This window comes from Alligator mississippiensis, chromosome 5, assembly GCF_030867095.1.
Source record: "Alligator mississippiensis isolate rAllMis1 chromosome 5, rAllMis1, whole genome shotgun sequence".
NCBI classification, from domain to species: Eukaryota; Metazoa; Chordata; order Crocodylia; family Alligatoridae; genus Alligator; species Alligator mississippiensis.
Window position 1 is genome coordinate 208,729,766 of NC_081828.1, and position 24,888 is coordinate 208,754,653.

A 24,888-nucleotide genomic window follows, 5' to 3' on the forward strand; every position below is an offset into this window, starting at 1 on the left:
TTATAAGAAAAAAGATCATAGATTCATAGAAAAGTCAGGCTGGAAGGGACATTTGGAGATCTTCTAGTTCAGCCCCCTGCCTGATGCAGGACCATTCCTATCCAAACCATCCCACATGAATCCATGTCTAACCTATTACTAAAACTACAGTCAACCCCGTCACACAACCACAAGGCATAGCACCCTAACTTGCCACAGGTAAAGCAGCAGGACAACGGCGGGCAATGTTACAGAGAAATGGGCAAATACAAGGAAACTATTAGACAACATTGGTCAACACAAAAGGCAATGATCTCAGAACCAGCCTAACATCTGTCAGGAGTATTTCCATGCAGCATGACAAGGAGAGCTTTAAGCAGATAACGGTAACTTTGTGGACATTTAGAAAAGCTGCATGGGAGAAAGAACCAAAAGTGCTTAGTTGAACAAGTAACAAGTGGTTGATGGTGGCTGCCTGCTGGAAGACTGGAGGTGGCCTTAAAACACTAAATGAGAGAAGAGAAGCAGGATAAAAATAGATGTGTTCAATGCAACAGAGACGAGAGACACCCAGTGATTTCCTGCTGACTTAAGACTTGATGGTTAGAAACCTAACTAGCAGGTGCTGTGTACCCGTGTTTCCATCACAGACTGAGCCCACATCAGTAAATGTTTTAAACACCAAGAACACAAGCTGATAGGCATTTATATACGCTGATATGCAATGGCGCAACTGATTGAACAGAGGTGGTACTGCTTTCGGAATAAGCTGCAAGCAATGGGAACTCCCTGTTCTGACACCTGTTAAGAGTGACATACCATTGCCCATCTGCTGTGTGGTCCTTGGGCCATGTGCTAGTGTGGACATAGGCTGTCACAGGAAAAAGATGCATCCTGCTCAGACTGTGGCTTTTTGCGCTCATACAAAAAGGGCTTTCCAGGGAAAGCTCTTGGAATTAGAAACAACTCTACGGTTTTTAACTTGGTTTAGCAACTCTGAACAATCTCCTTGACAAAAGGGAGGCAAAGGAGGAGTTGCGTCCTCCATATCCTCTGCCCATTGACAAATCTGCTTTACTCAAGGTGAGGCAGCAATGACATATTCAGCTGGCAACATAATCCCAGCGCACCTCCAGAACAGGGAGTGAATATGGACCGACGATAGGGTAAGAGATATTGCAGCAACTTGCTGGTGTTTTGCAGCCTGCTAACAAACTATATCACTACATATGTTGAACAACATAAGAAAGAGGATTGGTTCTTGTCAACTGTCCCTTCTCATAGATCTGGAGACTTTTAAGCCTGTAAAAGGGACTATTACATCTTGTCTCACCCCCTGCAAAACGCACATTGTAGAATGTACAGTGTGTCTTTCTTTATAGGCATCCAGATTTGCCTTAAAGACAGCAAGGGATAGAGAGAGAGCATATTACATCACTTGATATTTAATTACCCTCCCAGTTAAAAATCTGTGCCTTATTTCTAGTCTAAGGTTGCCTTGTTCCAGCTTTAAGAACACCGTGTAGCTGTGATGTACAATTACTCAGCCCTACTATTTAACTCCCATTTCCCAGATAGGAGTGGAACTGCAGTCCTATTGTCCCTGAGGCAACGAGTCACGGTCAATTTGGTCAAAAGGTGTTGCAGAAAGAGTAACAACATAAAAGACAAGGCGAACATAGACAAACAGGTCACTGTGCTCTGGATGAGTTTTAAAAACCCAAGAGTACACAGGGCTCCATCATCTGTTGTTGACTTAAAACATCTACTTTTCTAAAGCAAATGGCATGCTAAGTACCAAAGGGCTTAATGAAATTCATGGTGGAGGGTCGGTACTTGGGTACTGCTGATGGGATGCATCCAAGCAGTGGAGGCCATTCTGCACCATCGTTGTTACAGTTCTTTTGCAAGGTTTGAGTCTGAAGAGAGACTAATGGCCGATTCCCTAGCAATAACTGAAGGGGGGATTAGAGCATTATGCTTCAAGAGCCCAAATGCTGTATTAGCAAAAACTCAACCACTGGTCAATTTATCATTCCAAAAAACCTAGGTTGGTCCTTCATCGAACACAGAAATAAATGTTTGTTACAATGTTTTTTGTCCACAAGAAAAGAACATTTTTTTTGTTAGAGAAAAGTTTTTTAATAAAAAGATGTTACCACCTTTCCTAAAATGTGTATTGTGTCATAGAAAAGAAAGCCTGTGGTAGATCTCATAGAACATAGGTTACAGACAAAATACAGTAATTAATTGAACAGCTGCCCATGGAGTAGTTGAATCACAGTAACTGTCGGCATGCCTGGTCTTACAGCACATTAAGGCCAAGTACAGACATTCAAAAAGCCCGAGGACGAACCAATCTAAGTGACGTGGTTTTCTGTAAGTGGCATAGTCTAGATCAGTAGCAAACAGAATGGTTTTGTGTGCCAAACTTTTGTTCTGTTACAGGTATATACTGGTTTCCAATCACTTATACCAGTAAAAGTGTAATGTCCATACCTGGCCTAAGGGAAAACAAAACCAGGACAACTTAGCCCTCAGTAGAACAAGCCTAAGTTACTCTAGTTTAGCTTTAGAGTGGGCACATGGCCACTTAGCACAAGTCAGCTGCTCTGTGTAAGTACCCATTTTCTTTTCATTCATTTTAACTTTTTCACTTTTAGGAATTTCCTAGAAGAAGTGTAAAAGATCAAGTATAAAAGAAAAGGTTTAGCAACAGTGGCCCATATCGAAGGATGGTTGGTCACGAGTCACTGGTAGTTTCATATTTCTATATTTCAGTAATGTCAAACAACAGCTCCAGCTAGTACCTAGTATTACAGCATCAACACTCATTTTCAGCATCCAGGCTCAACATTCATAAATGCATTTGCTTGTGTGAACCAGTGCCCAGATGCATAAACCTACACTAACATACACTATACCAACACTTCTAGTCTTTCTTTGCAATTCCTATTAAGTCTGTGCCCCTATCAACAGCCCAGAAACCAAGTTTCTTAAGGCTCGAATTTCAGAGTTGTCGACACAGGAGGAGCTGTGTAAAACACTTTTTGTAAAGCAAGTGATCAGCACGGTTGTTATAGAGTCCATTAACAGTGTGGCAACAGCCCAACTAGGCACACTTAAATCTGGCTTTAACTTGGCTAGCATGGTTAACAAGAGACATAAAGACACAATGAAGGCCCTAATCATGGGCTTTGTATGTCCAGCAGGGACTGTAGGTTTATAATTGGTTTACTGAAGACCGTATTGCTGTGTCATTACCGCTATTGGTGCCCTTATTAGCTAGACTGGGTATAATGGTGCCGACTGGAACACAGCTGTTCTTAGATACGATAGGAAACCTATAGAATCATTGAGTTGGAAGGGATGTCTTGGACATTGGAAGCCTAATTAGCTCCTCAGTAAAGTCTCAGCATCTATACCTGCGGCCCTACTAGGCCACAGTTAACTAATTAATAAACACTGCTGTAGGGTAGCACTTGTCAGCACAAGTACTCTCCTACAGCGGCATTATTTAGTGTGCCGCAATGCATGTGTAGATGCTGATGGGGCTGGCTGGGGCACGAGGGTGCTTCAGGGTAGGGGCTGCCAGCCGGCTAGCCCTGCACTGAAGCACCTTCATGTCCCAGCCAGCTCCTCTGCAGCATGTTGGGCCGGGTTGGAACAGCCCTGGGCTGGCAGCCCCAGGTCCCGTCAGCCAGAGCTGCTCAGACCCAGCTCAACATGCTGTGGCGCATGTGTAAACGTGGTGCCCAGGAGCAATAAACTGCGGTGTGAACTGCACCAGAGTTGATTCAGTCACATTAATCGCACGTGTAGACACACCCAGTGACACCTACAATTCTCTGGAGTAAATCAGTTGAGGGGAGTGGCTCTGGCATACAACAGATACAACTAAGAGCAGATAAGAGGAGGAGGATGCACGTACTAGAGGTCTTTCTCCCTCTGCTTTTACAGATGAGAGTCCAGGGTAGTATTTTTTGATTGTAGCCACAAACCATCAAGAACCCTCAATCTGTTTTGTTTCCATATCTTTAATAGGAGTCCTCCTTCCTTTTCCATGCTGTGGGCAACTGCTAGGTATATCTGCACTCAGAAAGAAATGTGATAAGATGGAATAAATTCCAAAAAAAAAAAAAGATTGTTACAACCAGCTCATGGAAAGGTACATTCCTTTAGGTTATGGGACTTTTCAGCAGCTGACCCAAACTACTTCCGGTAAAACACAAGGGAATGAGGAACTGGCTTGATTGTACCACACTTCTTGTCAGAACTCCCACAGATTTCAAAGGGGGATTTGGCCTTTATTAACTCAGCAACACGACCTAAGAAGCTGTCACGTTGCAACCTCGGAGGCTGAGGGGCGCTTGCTTCTCAAAGTTAGGGATCTATAGGCGTTGGAGATGAAAAGAAGCTATTCAGGCGGTGAGACCATCACCTGATGAAAAAGGACTATTCTCAGGGGTATAGTTTTTAAGTGCCTGAAGTAACAGGAATGTCACTATTTCCCTTGGGAGAGTCTATATTCCCCAGTCCCTTTGATCTCATTGCCAGAAAATGTTTCCTGATATTCACCTTACAACACTATTCTATTAATTTTAGTTGAAACTACTGATGTACCAATCTAACTCTCTCTCTCCTCTCCCGATTCATATTCTTCATATACTTTTAAGAAAGCTATAATTCCCCACTGTCCCTTTAGGTGTTGCTTAGCCATCCACCCATTTCTTTCTTTTAATCTTTTTATTTATTTCCTTATTACAGGTGGAATTGGCAGCAATGTTGATCGCTGAGGCAGCCTAACACTCTCCATTATAAGTTCCTGTTTTCAATTGCTTATTATTTTGCCAGCCTTTAATTGTTTGCAGTCTAAATTTCTCATGCTGGGGCACTGTGTCAGCCTCAATCCTTTGGAAAAAGCCAGCAAAAGGAGTGCAGCCATTCCTGAAAGTCAGGCTAGGGAAAAATAGGTTGTCCAATGTTTGGATCATTGTTTCTATAGGCGACTGGTAGGGGTGCATGGGGCTGGTGTTCCCTCTGATGGTTGACACTGATACTGTCGGCAGGGCTGGTGCCATCGGCGGCTTCTGCGGGTGCCCCCCCAGATTCATGAGGCACCAGTCACTCATGATTGTTTTTCAACCACTTTAGGCTCCCAGGAATAGGCTCAAGGTGCCCCTCAAAAAATGCCAGCTTAGTCTTCACTCAGTTTTTGAATACAGAAAGATAATGGAGCAATTCTTCTGTTGCAAGAACTCAGAAAGACCACAACAGGTCTGAATGTTTTTAACACTGTGGATTCCTAGTGGAAATTTCTGGGTTTATCTTGTGAGTCATCTTTGCACAACTAAGCACTAGAGCTGTGTGATACTTTGGTCTGTGATTCGATTTGGTGGAGATTTGGCCCAATTTGGTGGCCGAATCTCCAAATCCGAATTGAATCAGAGGGCTCTTTAATCTCTCCAAATCGATTCGGAGAGATTCAGACAGATTCGGCCATTTGGACACAGACACAGCTTTAAATGATTTTTCTACACACCTGTAGGTAGCAGGGGCTCTGAACCCTGCGGTGCTGGGGCAGATGAAGCATCCCACAGGAGCACGGGGGGCTCCCCAATGTGCTCGGCAGCAGACCCAGAAGTGGACCAGAAGCACTTCCAGTCTACTTCCTTGTCCACTGGGGAGCGTGGTGGGGCCCCTCCATGCCCTCCCGGCTCAGTGACTGGGGCCTCCTGGTCTGGGGGGGCACCTGGGGTTCCCTCGCGGCTGATCGCCAGGCTGGGGGCGGTGATGGGGGGGCCCCAGATTCTCCCTGGCAGACCCAGAAGAGGACTAGAAGTACTTCCGGTCCACTTCTGGGTTCGCTGCTGAGCATGCTGGAGAGCCCCCCGCACTGCTGTGGGACGCTGCATCTGCCCTAGCACCGCAGCGATCATGAGCCGCACTGATACCGCAAGGTATGTAGAAAAAACTTGTAAAGCTGTTGCTGTGCTCGAATTGCTGATTCACCAAATCAGCATCAAATCATGAGATTCGGATTCGGCCGGATGGAACCAGGGACAGTGATCTGAATCAAGAATCGAATCACTGTCCTTGATTCGGGCCAAATCCAAATCCAAATCGAATGGGGCCCGTTTCACACAGCCCTACTAAACACCCTGCTTGAGAATCATTGGCTTAGATTTTAGGTTGGTAGTATTCATCAAATAGCATGCACGTGCTAATAGAGAAAGAATTGTTTGTATTTTTCAATTTTTTAACTACAATAATTTCATCTGTAGGACTCCTTACTGCAGAACGGTATCCAACCACCACTCCCATGTGTATTACAATGGAACTTGCTATAGCAAAGGTGAAGAACTCCTTTCTGCTTAAAGACTGACTTCTTCCAAGAGCCTTAAAAATCAACCTGCTTATCTGGACTGTTCTGAAATCTGGTCCGTCTTCTGGGAGAGCAAGCAGGGTTAGTATTCCCAAGTTGGGGCCATTTGAACATGGGCTTCCTAAAATACAGCATCCTTATCCACTCCAAGATGCATTTATTTATTGTAGACCTGGGGATCAAACCATGCTTTGAGTATGCCCAGAATGGCCTCAAGAACTCACATTTTATATTAAGCCCAGCTAGTGTGTGGTAGCAACTACCCCTTAGCAAGATTCAAATGGAATTAAAAAAAAAAAGAGGTGAGCTGTCTCGATGGATAGGTACCTATTGTACATGTGGAGAGAGTAGCTGAAAGGCTTTCTAGCCTGCTAATTATCACATGAGCTTGGTGGCTCAAGAGGACACTTCATAGTGATTAAGCCTGATTTACACCTGGTAAGTGTTGGTGTGAACCCAGCTGTAGCCAGGAAAAAACTGAAGAGGAGGATGGCACCTGGATACAACTTGCTTCTGCCAAAGAGAATTTTTATTTTGAGAAATTGCAATCTGAGCACAAGAGAAAACACAGTATGTGCTCAAAGTATTAAAATAAATGCATTATACACACAAAGGCTGAGACAGATGGGAGGGAGAATTAAGGGATGGAGAAGTTGGGGGGAAACAAGAATAGGGAATCAAGGGGATGTGGTACAGGGAGGGAAATTATAGGGAGAGAAATGGAGAGAGAGAGGAATTGAGGGATTCAGGTCAGGAGAGGTGCCAGGGGCACAGGAATTGGGGACATGGATGGGATGCAGGGAGAGATGAAAAGGGAAGGGCAAAGGTGGGGGAATAAAGTACTCAAAAAATCAGGACTCGTCAGATAACTTGTTGCCCATATTGAAGAGAGCTTTATTCTGGCACCTCCACGCACATGCATCATGATTAGACCTTGTCAGAAGCATGTCATCAGAAACACTTTTTTGGGTCTTTTTGGACAAAAGTGTTGTTTTTTTTAAACTGTTTTTAAAATTGTATCAATTTCAGGAAAAGTTCCTGCAGAAAAAGTTGAAAAATGTAAAAATTAAATTTCATTAAGGAACTTGTTTTGTTTTATTTTGTTAATTTTTTTTTTCAAATTTTCTTTTGGCTTTACTTTCACAATATTTTTGACATATCTAATTTGAAACATTTCTGCATTTCAATGCAGAATTTTCTGAAAACATTTTTTTAAAACTTGGTTTCACAGAACCTTTTAAAAATCCTGGTTTTCATTCTGGATTGGATTGAAAACCATTTCAAATTATTGAAATTTCCTCCAAACTGGCCATTTCATTTTGACCACACTGAAATACAATCTCGCCTTATCTGACATCACACAGGAAACCTGTCGCAGACTGAAGAAGAGGACCTGTCCTTTCAGAGCTTTCGTCCCATGTCTTAAGCATGAGAGAACAAACTTTTATACTTGCAACTGTTTGCTTTATGTACTGTCCATTGGGTGCACAGAATGGGGCAGGGACCAGTAGACGGATTGTATACCATGTCCTTAAAGGCTGTATTTCAATGTGTATTCATAAGAAGGGGGTATATTTACATTAACAGGCAATCTTAATTCTAGTACAGCAGTTGGCAACATTTTTGGCCAGAGTGCCAAATACAACCCAGCCTCAACCCATGCCTCGATGGGGAATTGGGATAGACACGCCAGGGGCAGACAGGAGGTGAGCCATGAGAAGTCTGATCCTTGTTGCTGGCAGCGGGTGCATGTGCTCCTCCAGGTGGACGGCAGGGAAAGGTCCGGAGCTGTGCTGCCTCAGCCCCTTCCCTTCCATGGGCCCTGAAGCAGGCATGCAGTTGCTGCCAGCCATGGAGCCCAGGCTGCTTGCAGCAGGCAGGCCACAAACACCTGCACTGGGGTCCAGAGCCCCAGCATGGCTCAGTAATGGTGGTGGCTGCATGCAGGCCTTGGGATATGTGGTGGGGGATAGGCAGCGCAGACCTGGCCCCCCACCCCTACCATCTGCCCAGAGGCATGTGGGCAGCTGCTGCCACTGCAGAGCCAGGCCAGGGCTGTGGAGCCCAGCGCAGGAGCCCCAGCTTTGGCTCTATGGCATTGGTGGCTGCACACGCATCTCCGGACTGATAGCAGGGCAGGTACAAGGGTAGCGCAATGCTGCCCCTTGCCCCCTGTGTGCCCCAAGGCATACATGCAGCCGCCACTGCTGCCACAGAGCCTGTCCAGGACTCCAGACCCCGGTGCAGCTGTTTGCAGCCTCCTGGCTGCCTGTGGCATGCCGAGCAAAATGGCCTTGCGTGCCATGCTCTGGCATGTGTGCTGGGGGTTGCCAACCCCTGTTCTAGTATTTCCTACTTTGGAAGTGTTCGAACTTGTCACCCTAATAGTTAACATAGCTGGAGGAGGAGGGGAAACAAAACAGAAATTTCATCATGAGCAACACAACTGAGCAGAACGTATTGGCTGCCTGCCCCCAGCCATCAGCACAGCCTGAACTCAGGACCTTTATAATTAATAGAGGCAGAGCTATGCCACTTGAGCTGAAGAAGTAATTGTTAGCAGTAACAAGCTGTCCTCTGTGGAACTGCCAACAGAAGGGAGCTGCAGAAGGAGGCTGAGGCATTGCAACTCTTGTTCCACATCTTGCATAATTATTTGCTTGATAGCAGTGCAATGTCAGGATTTGGGATTCCTGGGTCCTACTCCTGGGCCTGGATGGGAGAACGGTCTCATTGTTACATACAGCACAGAGATTTGGCATGTTCGTTCTGATGGGCTGCGTGTCTGCGAGATTTGGGTCTGTTATATTAGTGACAGGCATTTTCCCACTTCTGCCAGAAGTGACTTTGTGTGACTTCTCAGTGGCACGACTGGAAGAATGCTACTTGCCTGTTCCCTCTGACAGAGCAGCAAGGCATGACTGGGTATGGAGTACCAGGAAGAGCACAGGTTTAATAATACCAATTAACAGAAGAACAGAGACTCCAGTGCATGCCTCCCTCCTTCAGGACTGCCAAGAATCACACACAGTGCAACAGGGGTATAGCCCAAAACGCACCGAATGGATCTGGACCATGTTATGACAAGAACTGTAAAACCACCCAACATATCTCCATCATCCCCATAATTAATACACCCCACAATAGATCCATCAGCTTTCCTGGATCCTACACCTGCACTTCCAGAAATCTAATACATCTCATCCAGTGCACCAAACGTCCTGATGGAAAATATGTAGGAGAAACCAAACAAACTGCACCAGGATGAACGCACACTGGAAATCTATCAAAGATAAAAATACCCAATTACCTGTGGGGGCACATTTCTCACAAGAAAACTACTCTGTCTCCAATCTCTCAGTTCTAATCCTCAAAGGGAATTTACAAAACACCTTTCACAGACAAGTCTATGAACTTCACTTCATCGACCTACTGGATACAAAAAAATCATGGACTAAATATAAACGTTGGATTTATGACACATTATAACCCGCCTAACATCAGAGTCCCCAGGTACCTCTCCGCTATTTACCAGCTACATTCTTTCCCCCCCACCCCACCAACCTGTCTCTCACCCACTGACTCCTCAATTTACATTTTCACTGACTTCCTTTCTTGCACGCACACCAGCCTCTGGCTTCTTTACTCTTTGTTCCATCCAGGAAGAGCACACACCAGATGTTTCCTCAGCCTGATGAAGGATATTTGTACTCGAAAGCTTGCAAAGAAGATTTTTTCCAACTATTTGAGTTGGTCTAATAAAAGATACGTAGTGCAACACGCACATATCTGACAGCCCTGTCACTCACTCCACAGCTCAGCTTCACTATCACACTTCCAATTAACCTGAAGAAATAGAGCAGGTATCTGAAGCCACTGAGACACCTTCTGAACAGACACTGGCTCCACCTATGTCCTCCTCCAAGAACCCCGCTGTGATGTCTGTGGAGAAGATACACTATGAAAATAGGGATGGCGCTGGAATGTGCAGCAAAGTTGCCTTGTATCTCTGAGATGCTGGAGCAAACTCATATCAGATACAACATGTAAAGAGTTTGGCTGCTTATCCTGAAAAGCCCCTAATTAGCTTGTGATTTTCATAGTTTGTAAATCAGCCAAATTTGGATTATCTATTAACAGGGACAACAAAAGGCATTTCCCTGACTCTAGGGCTCATCTCCTGCCAAATTCCAGATACCTGCTACAAAATGCGCAAGTACTAGATTTCCTCAACTTCTCTTACTCTAATTATTCAAAATGATTGAGCCATTTCTGCTGAAACTTTATAAATAATATTAACAACAGTAACAACAATACCACTACCACCCAGGAGCAGAGGCCTGGCATAGACAATCCAGTTGAAATAGTTAAAGTTACATTTAATTAAATACAGGATTTTACAGAAAAAAAGTGTCAGGCAATATAAAGTAGCGGCATCATTCCCAGGTCTGTCTCTAGCATCTTTCTCGGGTTTTCAGCAACATTTGTTGCTTTCCTTTCTATTCTCTCCAATTTATCAACAACTTTCTGATTTCAGGGTGTTTTTTTTGGTAATGGATTTGCTACCATCCACCCTTCACAGCATGCAAAGCACAGGGCAAAATAATTAAACACCCAAATGCAAGCCGTTCCTTGAACAGAATGGATCTGAGCAAACATTCAAAGTGTAGCCTACAAAGTAAATAAAAGGAAAATTTACTGGAAAAACACCATTTATTTCAAATTAAAATACTCAGCAGCTCACAGTCTCAACACCCACATGCCATGTATAAACTGTGCATAGAGCCAACACTTACATATGGCTTCAGGGCAAAAAGCCATGCTCGCTTCTACAAAGCCAACACTAGAAAGCAAGAAAGATGGGAAGGCACCAAGCATGTAAATGGTTTCTGGTCCAGCAAAAGAGTTAGTGTCACATTACTAACCATGTTTCTAGAGGGCAGTTCCTATTTCTTAAAAGACCCAGCCAGAGTGATTCATTTTCCAACACCCAGTGCATCTGATGTGCAATAAATTCACTCTGATTTAAAAAATAAATTGTATTTGCTAGATCAGAGTGGTATTCAAGTAGAGTAATTCCCTGCTCAGAGTGAAGTCCTCTGGCTGGTTTTCTAGCAAAAGCCTCAGAGAGCTGCCTACTATTTGGGACTGTTTATTTCAGTCAAAGGGGTCTTGTTGTCTGCAGGCTTTTCTTGGGTATAACTGCTTGCCCTGCCAACCGGCAGCCACCAAATGTCCAGCTCCCAAATTGAAAAAATTGTTCTGAAAGCACCATAACCTTGTAGCTCCAGATTGCGATACAGCAGCACAACTGACAAGGACACCTCCCTCCCAAGTCCTCCACCCCCTCCCGCAAACACACTGCACCTACTGGCAAAATGGAACAATTAAAACCACATTCATATTGCATTCAGCAAGGTCATGCACCGTGAATTCTCGAACAAATGAAACAGAGTTAGGAGATGAAAAACAAGCTGCGTGCAAAAGCAACAGAACACCGTGTGTTAAAGGTATTATTAGGAAAGAATGCTCTGAACTAAGTGCCGCTGCCATTTAGTTCTTTCCTGCTATCAGGGTTTGTGGATAATTATTATATTCAGCTGCTCTCCTGTGGCTCACCCTACTGCTGGGGCTCTGACTCCCTGCACCTCTACCCTGACATTTGCTGCTGCTCTCTCCTCCACTTTGGTACCACTGGCTCCTCTGCACAGCATTTCTCACGGATGCTCTGCTTTTCCCTAGGAGTGCTTTCTTTTTACTTGTTTCCTCCCCTCCTCCATTCTTCCGATCTCTAGCATCCCTGTCCTCTGCACTTCCCACTGCTCGTCCCATTGCTTTGGGGTCTTTAAAAGAAGGCTTGATAACTACCTAGCTGGGGTCATTTGAGCTGAAACTTAGTAGGGGTCATAAGAGCCCTGTATTCATTCCTGCCCAGGGCAGGGGGTCGGACTAGATGATCTGCTCAGGTCCCCTCCGACCCTACTTCTATGAAACTATGACCCCCCAGCAGAGATGAGAGGAGCCCCTAGGGCAGCTTCACTGGCTCCTTTCTGGTCCCGGTGTGTGTGAGCAGGAGCAGGTGGGCACAGTGTGCTCACCAGGACAGTCTGGGGATACGGCGTAGTGCACATCCAGATAGAGCAGATGCCAGTGGTGCAGGCACTGTGAAGAACAGGTGCACATCTGCCTTTGGAGGAAGCCTGCCTCATGGGGGAAGCTGAACATGCAGCTGAGGCAGAAGGGGCATGTTAGACCCACAGCCCACAGAGCCACTCAGGGAACCTGCTGCTATTTAGACAGGTCCTAGCACTGTTTACATGAAGTTGGGAGCCTTCACGTCTCCTGGAGCAAACCAGGATTGGAAGGTGCCAAGGTAGCTTAAAGCCATATTATTACTGTACTTTGCCCTGCCTCGCAAGAAATCTCACCCTTGGTGTCTGACAGCTGCACAGTAGCAGAAGGCCATTGTTTGTATTTCCAGACAAAATACCATGCTAAATTAGACTTGCTAGCTTACTGCAAGGCTGAAAAACACGTCAGGATTGTAAGAGCGAAAAAGGTGTTGTCCTAGCTCCTACACCAAGTGCTACTCAATCCAGGGGATTTTATCATTAGTTAGACTTCAAGAAATACATAATATTAAGAGGCAGAAATGCAACACAGAGGGTATCTAAATAACCTTACCTCTGCCCTGGACTTGTGTGATAGCATCATAGAAACGTAGGGCTGGAAGATCATCCAGTCCACCTCCCTGCCTGAGGCAGGATCATCCCTATCCAAGCCATCCTGTGCAAATCCACTGTATAACCTCTAAGCAACACTACACAGTCAACCCCAACACAACACAAGACAGAACACCCTAACCTGCCATGAGTAAAGCAAGGGGACCACAGCAGCCAACATCCTACAGGTTGTTCATATATACTCAAGAGATCCCAGGAAGAGGAACGTGCCCCAACAGTGCACATCAATCTGACCATGGGGTAAATTCCTTCCTGAGCCCAAATATGGTGATTGGTCTGATCCTGAGTTGGGGGGCAATGGGGAGGGCAAGACCCTCAAGCCAGGAAACTCTAGCTTTAAGTCCCAGTAGGAGCACTGGCACATCACAGCAAAATCCTCTGCCTAGGCTGCAGCCAACACCCAGTGCCTCTGAGGGAAAAGTAGCAGCAGGAAAGGGGAAAATTCCTTCCTGGCCCCACGTGGCAACAAGGACAGACCAGAAGCACAGGAAATACCCATATTACAACACAGACATAGCTAGGCCTAGATCATCCCCAACCAGTGGCTGTACAACTTTTTCTTGAATACGTCCAGTGACCAAATCCACAGCTTCCCTAGCAGTCTATTCCACTGCCTCGCTGCTCTAACACTGAATACGTTTTTCCAGTTATCCAATCTAAACCTACGTTACTGCAATTTCAAGCCATTGGTCCGTGTCCTCCTTTCTGCAACAAGACAGAGAAGGTGCTTTCCTTCTTCTTTCTGGCAGCCCTTCAAGTATTTGAAGACTGCTATCATGTCCCCTCTTAAGTGCCTTTCCTGCAAACTGAGCATGCATATTTCTTTCAGCATCTCCTTGTCTGACTAGATTTCCAAGCCCTTTATCACTTTTGTAGCCTGCCAATGGACCCTCTATAATTTTTGCATGTCCTCTTTAAAATGTGGAGCCCAGAACTACACACAGTACTCTAGATGGGGGCCTAACCACTGTCACCTCCTGTGCCTTGCGCCTAATGCTTCTACTGATGCCACCCAAAATGATGGTCACTAGCTGCATCACGCTGCAGACTCATGTGATCTACCAAGACTCCCAAATCCCTTTCAGTAGTGCTGCCACCAGACAGAGACCACCCATTTTGTATTATTATTTTTGATTGTTTCTCTCTAAGTGTAACACCTTGCATTTGTCAGCATTGAACATCATGTCATTAGTTTCAGCACAGCTTTCCAAAATGTCAAGATCCTCCCAAATTGCGCTCCCCTCCTCTACGTTTGCAATCCTTCCCAGTTTTGTGTCATCGGCAAACTCATTCAAGAAAAGTTTTCTTTGCCAGCATCCAAATCATCAATAAACAAATTGAACAGTGCTGGGCCCTCAGCAGAGCCCTGTGGGACTGTGTTTGAAACCTCCTGCCATTGTGACATGCATCTATTTATAATTAACCTTTTTTTGCAGCTAGTGACCCAGTTGTCTATCTACCTTATAGTAGCTTTGTCTAGTCCATATTTCTCCAATCTGTTCATAGGAAGGTCATGTGGGACCTTGTCAAAAAGCTTTGCTGAGGTCCAGATACACTATATCCACTGCATTCCCTTCATCCACCCAAGTCGTTATTTTGTTGAAGGAGGAGATCAAGGCTTTTTGACATGACTTCTGCTTACTAAATCCATGCTGGATGCTTGTGATCAGCTTTCCTCTTCAAGACACTTGCAAATGGACTTTCTTAGGATATGCTCCAGTAACCTCCTGGGTATTGAGGTGAGGTTAATCAGTCTGTAGTTCCCCCAGTCCTCCTTTTGCCTTTCTCTAAAAGAGGGGCACTATGTTGGCCCCTTTCCGGTCCTTTGTACCTTGCCATGACTTCACGAATATAATTGTCAAGGGCTCTGGGATCCCCTCTGCTAGTTTCTTCAGTACTCGGGGATGAAGTTACCAGGCCCTGATGACTTTAATTCATTCAGACCCATTAAAAGCTCTCCGGCAGTAGTCTTTGTTATCTCATCCCTCAGCTTGTCCCCTTCCTTATCCAAATACTCTCAATTAGATAGACTGCAGCTTCATTTTTTGGTTTTTGTGAAGACTGAGAAAAATTAGCTGTGGAAGAGCTCTGCTTTCTTTGCATCTTCTGTTAAGAGCTCTCTCCCTGGCTATTTAAGAGTGGACCCACAGTTTCCTTGGTCTTTTTTTGAGGCCAAAATATTTATAGAGCCTCTTCTTGTTGTCTTAACCTCCCTTGCCAGATGCAGCTCATTCTTTATTGTTGCCTTCCTGATTTTGTAGTTGATCTGGCCATTTCTTGCAATTTCCTGGTTTTCTCCCTTGGTGACTTGCCCATCTTTCCATTGCCTGTATGCTTTTCTTTTGCATTTGAGGCATCCTGGAAACTCCTTGGCAACCATGTTGGTCTCTTATTGTTCTTCCTGTGCTTCCATTGTGTTGGAACCGTTTTTTTTTTGTTGGGCTTCCAATATCGTGTCCTTTAGAAGCTTCCAGCCCTCCCGGGCACCTTTATCCTACATGCATAAAATTATTTGCAGTTCTGGATGAAATTAAAATGAGGTTTAAAACTACATTAATTTTTGCCCTCATCTTGTCATCACTGATTCACAGGATGGATGTTTCCAAAGAGTGTCAATGACTGCAAGCAAGGTTTTGGAATAGGGTCACAGGAGTATAGGAAGTAGAGCTGGAAGGGATCTCATGAGGTCATCTAGTTCAGCTCCCTGCTGAAGGCACAAGCATCCTTGACTAAACCATCCCAGTCAAGTGTCCGTCTAATATGCTCCTGAAAATGTCTAGGGATGGAGATTCCTTAATTTCTCTAGATATCCCATCTTAGTGCTTGATCACCGTCATAGTCAGAAAGTTCTTCCTGATCTCCAACCTAATTTTTCCCTGATGATGCTTGAGGCTCTCTCTCCTGGCCCTGTCTTAATGGTCCCAGAAAAAGCCCATATCCTCTCTGTAATCACCCTTGAGTTATTTGAAGACTGTTATCAAAACTCCCCTTAGTCTTCCTTTCTCTAGACAAAAAACCTAGCTCTTTCAGCGTTTCCTCAAATATGTTCCCATCATTTCCACTATATTGCATTATGCAATGACTCTGATGAGACCGGACAAGACTGATGAGACCGGAAATGACTAGAGATATCTAGCCTGCTTGGATTTTAAGGATTTTTTAAAAATTCTCATGCCATAAATATCCCAGGATCACTAGTCACAGCAGGCAGAGCCATTACAGCTGTAGGCTGTATGGGAACACAACTCGAGCCATACTGAGTACCACTTGTTTAGATGTGTGCTTTACATCAATAAACAGCAAAATGCTTAAGCATGCTACCTGAAAATGTTGTAGAAGGTTTTCTGACATATTTCACTTAGTTAAACTCAAATCAAACACTGTTACAAGAATCTTGTGCCTTTGTGACTCGAGATAGCTGCCTCAACTTGGAAAACCCACCCAAGTCGATGCTAAAAAACAAGCTAAGGGATGGAAAACAGAAAGTGAAGATTAAAGGCCAATTATCATCCTGGCAAAAGGTCAACAACAGGGTGCCCTAGTACAAGTGGTGCTTAAGATCATTATTAATGACAGGTGCAAGCCAGTGACCAAAGATGTGGAAGACTCTGGAGAACGCAGAAAACTATTTAACAAGTCAAGTCTGGAGGAAGCCGTGAGGAACATCAGAGGGCTCTACCCATACTACATGAATTAACTGCAGGAAGAAAGATGAAAGATAAATGAATGGAGATACATGCTGAAAGAGAAAACTGAAATGACTCTTAGGGTTTTAAATGTCTGTATTAGCTCAGGAGGGACAAGGGCATCGCTGTGGAAAGCTGCATGGGGACATTTCCACAATGTGAAGCTGCGGTCCGAGAAGCAAACAGAAGCTTGGGATGGAGTCTAATACAGAACAAATGCTGCTATTACATAAGCCAATAGTTTCCCCTCACTTGGAGCGCTGTGTGCAGCACTACTGTGAAAACATATTGGAAAACTGCATGGTGTTAAGAGAAGCGTAACAGGACTGAGTGGGGCATGGAGAAAGGTCTCCTCCAAACAGAAATTGGAAAGATGAGGACTGGTTAGCTTAGGAAGGAAATAAATGAAGAGGGGTGTGATGAAAGTATTCAAAAATAGTGCACTGTTTAGAGAAGTGAGATAGGGAACATGTTCTCCGTGCCTCATGAATGAGAACAAGAAGGTGTTCAATAAAATGAAATGAAATGCAATGCGTCGGAGCAGACTCGATAAATTGAATCTGCTGGAGCGTGCTAATTAGCCTACTCCAGCAGCCTCTACGTCTTGTGTATTCAGCATCCCAGAGCTTCAAAATGGCAGCAGGGGCACTTTAAGTAAAGCTTTTTGAACAAGCTTTAGTTAAATCACCCCCACCACCATTTTGAAGCATGGGACACTGAATACACAAGACGCTGAGGACACGTTAATTAGAGCGGCTCCTGGAGCCACTCTACTTAAAGCACCCTGCCCCCACCCCTGGAGCCTGTGTACAGACACCTTATGTCTCTAACATGGGGCCTGTCCTTGTCATGAGTTACTGTATTTTAAATATTCTTCTACGCAGAAGATGATCCTCATGTTGATCATACATTATAGCATTGACATCTGTATATTTACATTTACCAAAATGGCAGGAAGATAACAAAGCCATATTATATGCACGTAACTATGGAATAAAGGATACAAACATCAGGATGATAAAAGCAATATAAATGCCTTCAGAGACTGAATAACACACACATTATTCTAATCCTCAGCTGAACCCTATTCATTAAAACCAAACCAAACCTCAGTCTATTTCCAATCCAGTAGTTTAATTCATTCTGTTCCTCACAGCTCCATAGCTCACCTTCTACCACTTCATCCTGTTCTCATTACTGCCTCCAAATACTTGGTAATGACCTTGAGTTCTTGCTATAGTTGATATACCCGTCCCCTGAGGTTCATATAATTCACTAACAAGCAGCCGTGTGGCCACAGCCTCCCACACAATCTGTTCATACGACTCCACGTCCACAGTAGAAAGAGCAGAACGTAGCAGCTCTCCGGAGTACAACCTCAGGCTATACACGTGTACAATAGCATGCACACTCAGAGTCCAGCAGCGGGTTATGGCTTGCATGTCAAGGAGGAGGATACGAAATGTCCCTATAACAACCCTACACCCTGAAACTCCTGCTTGGTGTAGTCAGGCTACCCAAGAGGTGTTTTTCTCAGTCACCCCGCTATGATTATGCACCATGATAATTGCTTCCAATGAGTCATAAAATGCTGCGCATCATCTGCTATCAATACCCACAGTGACAACTATGCTGCACCAGCAGGTGCTATGGAAATATGTGTCATCTAGGCATAAAACCTGAAGCACACCACAGGGTCTCTGTGTCTGGAGCTATAGGACCATGGTTCTAGATACAGCCAACAGCATATATTTGCGGGGAGGTGGGTGCTTGTTTGCTTAAGTAAAAGCAAGTAAGGAAGCAAGCAAACCCAAGACTCTTTTCAGGCTTTTCATTTGTATACAGCTTCGTACAGGAGGAAAGGAAAAAAAGCCACCACACCGAACAAGTCCAGCAGGTAGTCTTTAAGCTCTGTGGAAATTTCTCCCCACTCACAAAAAGGTATTCAGCAATTCCTAAGCAGAGCTAACACCAGTTTAGCATATCAAAGGTCACATAGTTCACTCTGGCTATGATTTTCAAAAGTAACTTTAGGTTTAATGCTTTGCGCCCTCCAGGAGCCCGACTTCTCTGAACATGATTTTCAAAGAATATGAGCTCAGCACTTTGTGAAAATGGGTTCCTTTAAGCTTAAAATGGGATACCTAAAATGGGAGACATAAAAGAAAAGGAAAAGAAAAAGAAAAAGAAAATCAGTGGTTACTTGAAAATCTTGGTCATAAAGGGACAGATTTTCACATGCTCAGCCCTCACAACTGGGATCAGTTCTTGAAAATAGTCCTTTCACTTCAGATCCCTGCTTTCTACTTACTGACCAGTCAATTACTCATCTTGAGAACATATTACATAAATTACACGGGGGCTTATATAATCATCAAGCACATGAACCAGCACATCCAAACACATTCATTCTCTTGGTCACCTCTTTCTCCCTTTAGACAAGTAACATACTTGTCTGGCATTTACCATTTAGAAATCCAGGCTGACTCACACACCTATTAAACTGCGCTTTACCAAACGTGTCTTTCATGCATCCATCATAGCCTTTGCCTTTGCCTTTGCCATTCTTACAAATCTGTAATTAGTTACTAGCTGCTTTCCTAGACGCTGCTTTAAAAGCTGGAACTTTATTTGTGGTTTTCCACTTGGTATTTCTAAGGTATCAAACGTTTTCCTAAAATAACTGACAAATCAAAAAATTGATCCCATATCTTATCGGATAAAGAGTCCATTGCTATTGGGCATACTTTGTGTACCTTTATTTGATTTATATTCTGTCCTGTCCAAGAAAAGGCTCAGGGCAGCTTACAATAAAAACAAGGTAGCCTATAAAAGTAGATAAAATATGAAAATAAAATATTAAATAATAAAACAATTCCCCAAGCAATGCCCCACAACTTAACCCCTCCTGATAAAGGCCTACCCTAATAAGATCCTACAGCACTTCTAAGCAATGTCTAAGCTTCGGCTCTGATAGGCTGCAATGGGGGTGGAGATCCAAAGCAGAGGGGAGACTACTGAGAATTACCTCCCAGGCGTTTTCACCAAACAAACTTGGCACACAGATGGACACTGTAAAACGTTGCTCTCCACTGACCTTAGGGATTGGCTGTAAAACACTTGACTATCACCCCCATCAGGGACCTCACTACTAGGAAAGAGGAGAACCAATGTAGAGCAGTACCACAATACCCTGCCTTCCTGTCACATAAACATGTTATCAACACCTCATGGTTGACTGTATAAAAGATCACTGCAAGATAGGATGAATAGAATACAGTTTCTCTTCAATCTTCAGGTGAAGATCATCAAGGAAGTCCATAAACTCAGTCTCCAAGCTCTACCCAGGATAAAAGCCAAACTAACCTTTCTACCCTATTAATGGGCTCTACTGGTACAAGATTTCTATTCATTCAACAAATGTAAAAAGAGATTCGCAAAGCCACAAAAGATGCCCCATCCACAAGTTCCTAACTTGCTTTTGTGTCTTTAAGCATCTCTCCGAGAATCTGCATCAAACTCTTTGGCCTTACCCAAATACAACACGCGTGATACTTTTTCTTAAAACATTTATATTTCACTTGGCCTGTTTTGCTTTTTGAGCATATTAATAATAGAGACTATAAAAATTCTAACAAGACTTCAGACTTCTCTCTCTTTTTTAGATCAATGTTCTTGCGCACAACTAGTTTAAGAGATTTGTCACTCATCTACATTAATTTTGAAGTCTACATTGAGTTTTCAAAATGATTAACACTCCCTCTGAGTGAACTCTACCATCTCTTTATATTAGCCAATTTTCATAATAAATGCTGACAGCCTGTTTTAATTAATATAACCCTGTTTTTATCTAATTTGATCTGTCTAAACTTTAATTTACAGATATGTGTTGCTTTAATCATTCCAGAGTTTGAAAATTGGAATCTTGATTAAACTGTGATCAGTAATTCTTTGATAACCGTCACTTCATTTCACCATAACTCATATGAAAACATGAAATCTAGAATGCTACCCAACACAGCTGAAAAACTCATCCTGATCCTTTTTTTCCTTTTTGCTCAAGTAGTTCAGTGCTAAGGTCATAAGTTATTTGCTTTAGTTCCTGTTCTAATAGGTGTAACTGTCTCCTCCAGGATCCCAGAGTACACTTCATTATTCTCATCCAGAGGCCAGTAAATATTTCATATAAAGCCATATGGCTCCTGGCTATACAACACTCCTTCCATATTGACTGCATACTTCCACTTATTTTGTTACTTTAGATCATATCTGTCTACCACTTGCAGTTGATCAGTATCTTTAATTTGCACACTATGTCTTTATTCTCTATCCTTGTTACAGCACTGGTACAGGTGGCCAGACATCCCATGGGAGGGGTGTTGGCAGCACAGGAGAACCTCAAACCACCCTGGCAAAATGCCTTGTAAGGGCTGGAACCATCAATTACTTATCTGATGCAGGTGCAGAAACAGAGGTCATGGAGTGGTGAATGGCATTGCCTCTGATTTATAAATTCATGCTCCCTGAGGCTTGAGAGGTACATGGGGCAAGATGTCAGACGCCAGCACCAGGACCCAGCTACAAGAGGCCGAACAGAGCCATGCAACGGGAGAGTGGAAAGCAGCATGGTTGCCCCAAGCTCCGAAACGCTGAGGCTGGTAAGGCACTGAGCTAGTTCCATAGCCAGGATACCTAGAGGGGTATCCTCCTCTCCTGTGAACCAGGGCTGCCCCGAAGAGGACCTGTCCTGGACCCCAGTACTCTCACGCGGGAAGAAGGATGCGCGAGTGGGGTAGGGACATTGCCGCTTCTTTTTTGTTGTTGTGTGGTTTTGTTTTTGTTGTTGTTGTGCCATATCCTGATGGAGCCCTTGGTTTGAGCTAGAACCCTGCCAGGCCCTGGACCCAGCCGATACCCCTGCAACCAGAATTAATTAAGGGTGAGTGGGTTAAGAGAATAGGTTATGTGATATAGGGCTATGTTGAATTAAGAGAGCCCGGTAACTTACTCGGGACTTATTTGGTCTGATAATTAATTATAGACCTACTTGATTTTGGACTTGAGTCTGGACCATTGTGACTAATGTATACATTTTGGACATTCTTTATTAACGAATGTGATCATGGACCATGGTGATTTATGGATTAATTTGGGGATCCTTTTTTACTCAAGATGTTACAAATCCATATCTTCCATAATTAATTCTCAAGTGCTGCCAAGTCAACCATATGTGGGGCCTTCCTGTGGTCTGGATATTTTAAGAAAGAAAAACACCAAACAGGGCTGGCTGTATCCACTCAGAGTACCAAGCATCATAAGGCTGATGAGCCTCAGATGGTGAGTGGATGGGGTGTAGGAGTGAAGAGGAGCCCCAGGAAACAGCTACCAATATTGCATACCCAAGGGTGGTCGGCAACATATTTGAAACCTCCCTTTCTCTTTCATTAAAATCAAGATATGGCAGGAAGGCAGGGGGAGATCTCCCAAAGAGAGAACGCTTGATGTACCAGTGTATCAGTATAGACACTGGTTTGAGTGCGGTCCGGAGCCGCATGTCACCTACTGGCATAAGCGGGTACAATCATCATCACAGTACTCATTAAATTATTAATGACTAAAGGCTAAGCATTAACCCAGTTGCACCCACCATTCTAAGTTGGTTACCTGTATAACAGCAGTATAATCTCGTGTGACAAAAAAGTAGAAACAATTCTAGCTTGTATTCTCCCCTACTTTTAAACCCCTGAACCTGAGCCAGATTCTTTTTACCACTCCATTCAAGCTATTTATTTCAGTTGTATCTTTTTATCTCTGTGTTTCATATTTCCACCCACTACTGCAGTATCTGAACAAACTGCAGTATTTGATATTTTTCTTTGTGCTATCCATGCAAAGTAGAACGGTAATTATCTCCTGTTTACAGATGGGGAACTGTGATACCAAAACAGAAAAAGCCCTGAGTGACTTGTCCAAGTCCTCACAAGAGATCCGTGGTAGGGCAAGGAACTCAAAGTTCCCACATCCCACATGAATTAACCCCCAAGCCATCCTCCCTCTCAAAATACATAAAATAACAGATTACCCACAAATATACCCTTTCATAAATTAACAATACACTTGTCTTGCTGATTCTTTTTTTTTAGAAGCATCTATATAGTTACATTTTTAAGGCTTGATCTAACACCCATTGCAATCGACTGGGGCCTTCTGATGACCCCAGTGGGTTCTGGAGTAGGCCCCTGCCGATAACTAAGGCTTCCACTCTCATTTAAACTTTCTTTTCCCTATAAGTGAAGTTTATACATGGATTTAATGAACATATTGTAATTGAAATTCAAAGAACAGCAACCCATAGAGCCATAAAAAAGTACTCTGGTCTAACAAACAAGTCTTCTGGTAATAACATCACAGCAGCAGACGATGCAGTATTGCTGACCCCAAATGAGGAGTTCAGCCCCTCAACATCACACACACTGCTGTAAAACTATGAGTTATTTTAATAAATCAATGTTGGATTTATTTGCCTTTGGTTTTTAAACCTTTTGGCTTAAAATCATGTTTCAAGCTTTCTTTTTCCTCATACACAGTTAGAAAACTTTAATAAAAAAAGGCAGGGGAGAGTTTCAGGTCATCTGACTCCAAGAATGGAGGCTAACAGGAAAATGTCATGAAACCAACTGAAAAAAAATTGCAAGGGTTGGTGACCTTGCAAGGTGTTTCAGTCACTATCATTATCAGTCTAGGAAATGCCAGTGTAGAGCGCTGTGATTGCAGGGGGCAGCTTAATCCAAACTTAGGTTTAGTACCACTGTTTTGTACATATGTTTTGACAACGTAACAGAAAGGAAACATATAACTAACTGAAGAGGGTAAAGACAGTGTATTACCTTGATCATTTAGAAACTCATCCACGGAGTACCACGTCTTGCCATCCAAATAAAATGTACCGTTGGTGGAGTTCAGCTCAGTGTAGTTCCTGATACACTTATGTCTTAAATTGCCCATAAAGAGCTGCAAGCCTATGAGGGCAAAGACACTCAAGCAGAAAACGGTCAGGATCATCACATCGGCAAGTTTCTTAACAGACTGGATAAGCGCACCTACAATGGTCTTCAACCCTAGGGAGATAAAAGCCAAGAGTTTATAGACTTAGAAGCTGAAACAATGGTACAGTTAGCTCTTTTTGATGCTGAAAGTCTGCTCAGCCCTACTCTACCATTTATAAGTAAAAGGGGTCCTTAGTATATGTTTGTAATAAGATGGCACAATCAAGGCAGAAGCAATTCACTTGAAAATGTATTTTTGGCCTATTTTGGGGGGTAAATCTCTGCCTACTTAGGTTTATTCTTCCTATTTTTTCTTAAATTAAAAGCCATTAAAAAGGGGAAAATAACTGAATGAAATAGATAGCAAGTCATGAGACACAAAACTGATCAGAGCTAAATAAAATAGCTTGGGCAGACGATTAGATTTCAAGGGATTCAGGCTACATATGTACGTGACATAAACATATGGAAGACTTTCATCACTGGCTTGTCAAGGATATGCTAAGTTGCTTACTAAAAAGTCCTTAGGTAAAATTTTCAAGAGAGAGTAGATGGCCTAGGAGCCTAAGACCTACTGACTTTTAAAAATGCAGATTAATTCTAAATCGGCAGGATGATTTGATAAACGTTAAGCCCTGTGCGAGCAATCAAGAGATACGTGGATATTACTCCATGTCAGATCACGTTACATATCATCTGGCCAAATCCTGCTTGCTTGCCATGAATAGTCCTACTGACTGACCCAATTGCATGTCAAAATGTGTACTTGAAGTGGGATCAAATATATGAAAAAGCAGAAAAAAAGGCAGGAGAAACTAGTAACAAGTTAAGTAATGTATAACTGAGATAGTCAAGTGAAAATAAACACCTTGCTGGGGTAATTATTTTTAAGTATGCTGCCAGCACTAAGAGAAAATTGAAGGGTTGGACCAACCCAATACAGCCTGTTTTACTTACAGTATGTACAACATGCATGCAAATGAAGCTTGCTTTTCCAAATGTGTTTAAATAATTATGCCATTGTCACAAAAAAAAAGGCTCGCTTGGAA

At 43.4% G+C, this 24,888-nt stretch overlaps 1 protein-coding gene across 1 annotated transcript in view; it reads right to left on the reverse strand.

Moving 5' to 3' along the window:
- LOC102565252 (sodium channel protein type 5 subunit alpha) overlaps positions 1–24,888 on the reverse strand; it is a 309,008-nt gene that overhangs the window by 193,090 nt on the left and 91,030 nt on the right. Inside the window, exon 7 of the mRNA XM_059729221.1 lies at positions 23,681–23,911. Within this exon, the coding sequence (XP_059585204.1) occupies positions 23,681–23,911 (231 nt within the window). The remainder of the gene's footprint in view (positions 1–23,680; positions 23,912–24,888) is intronic.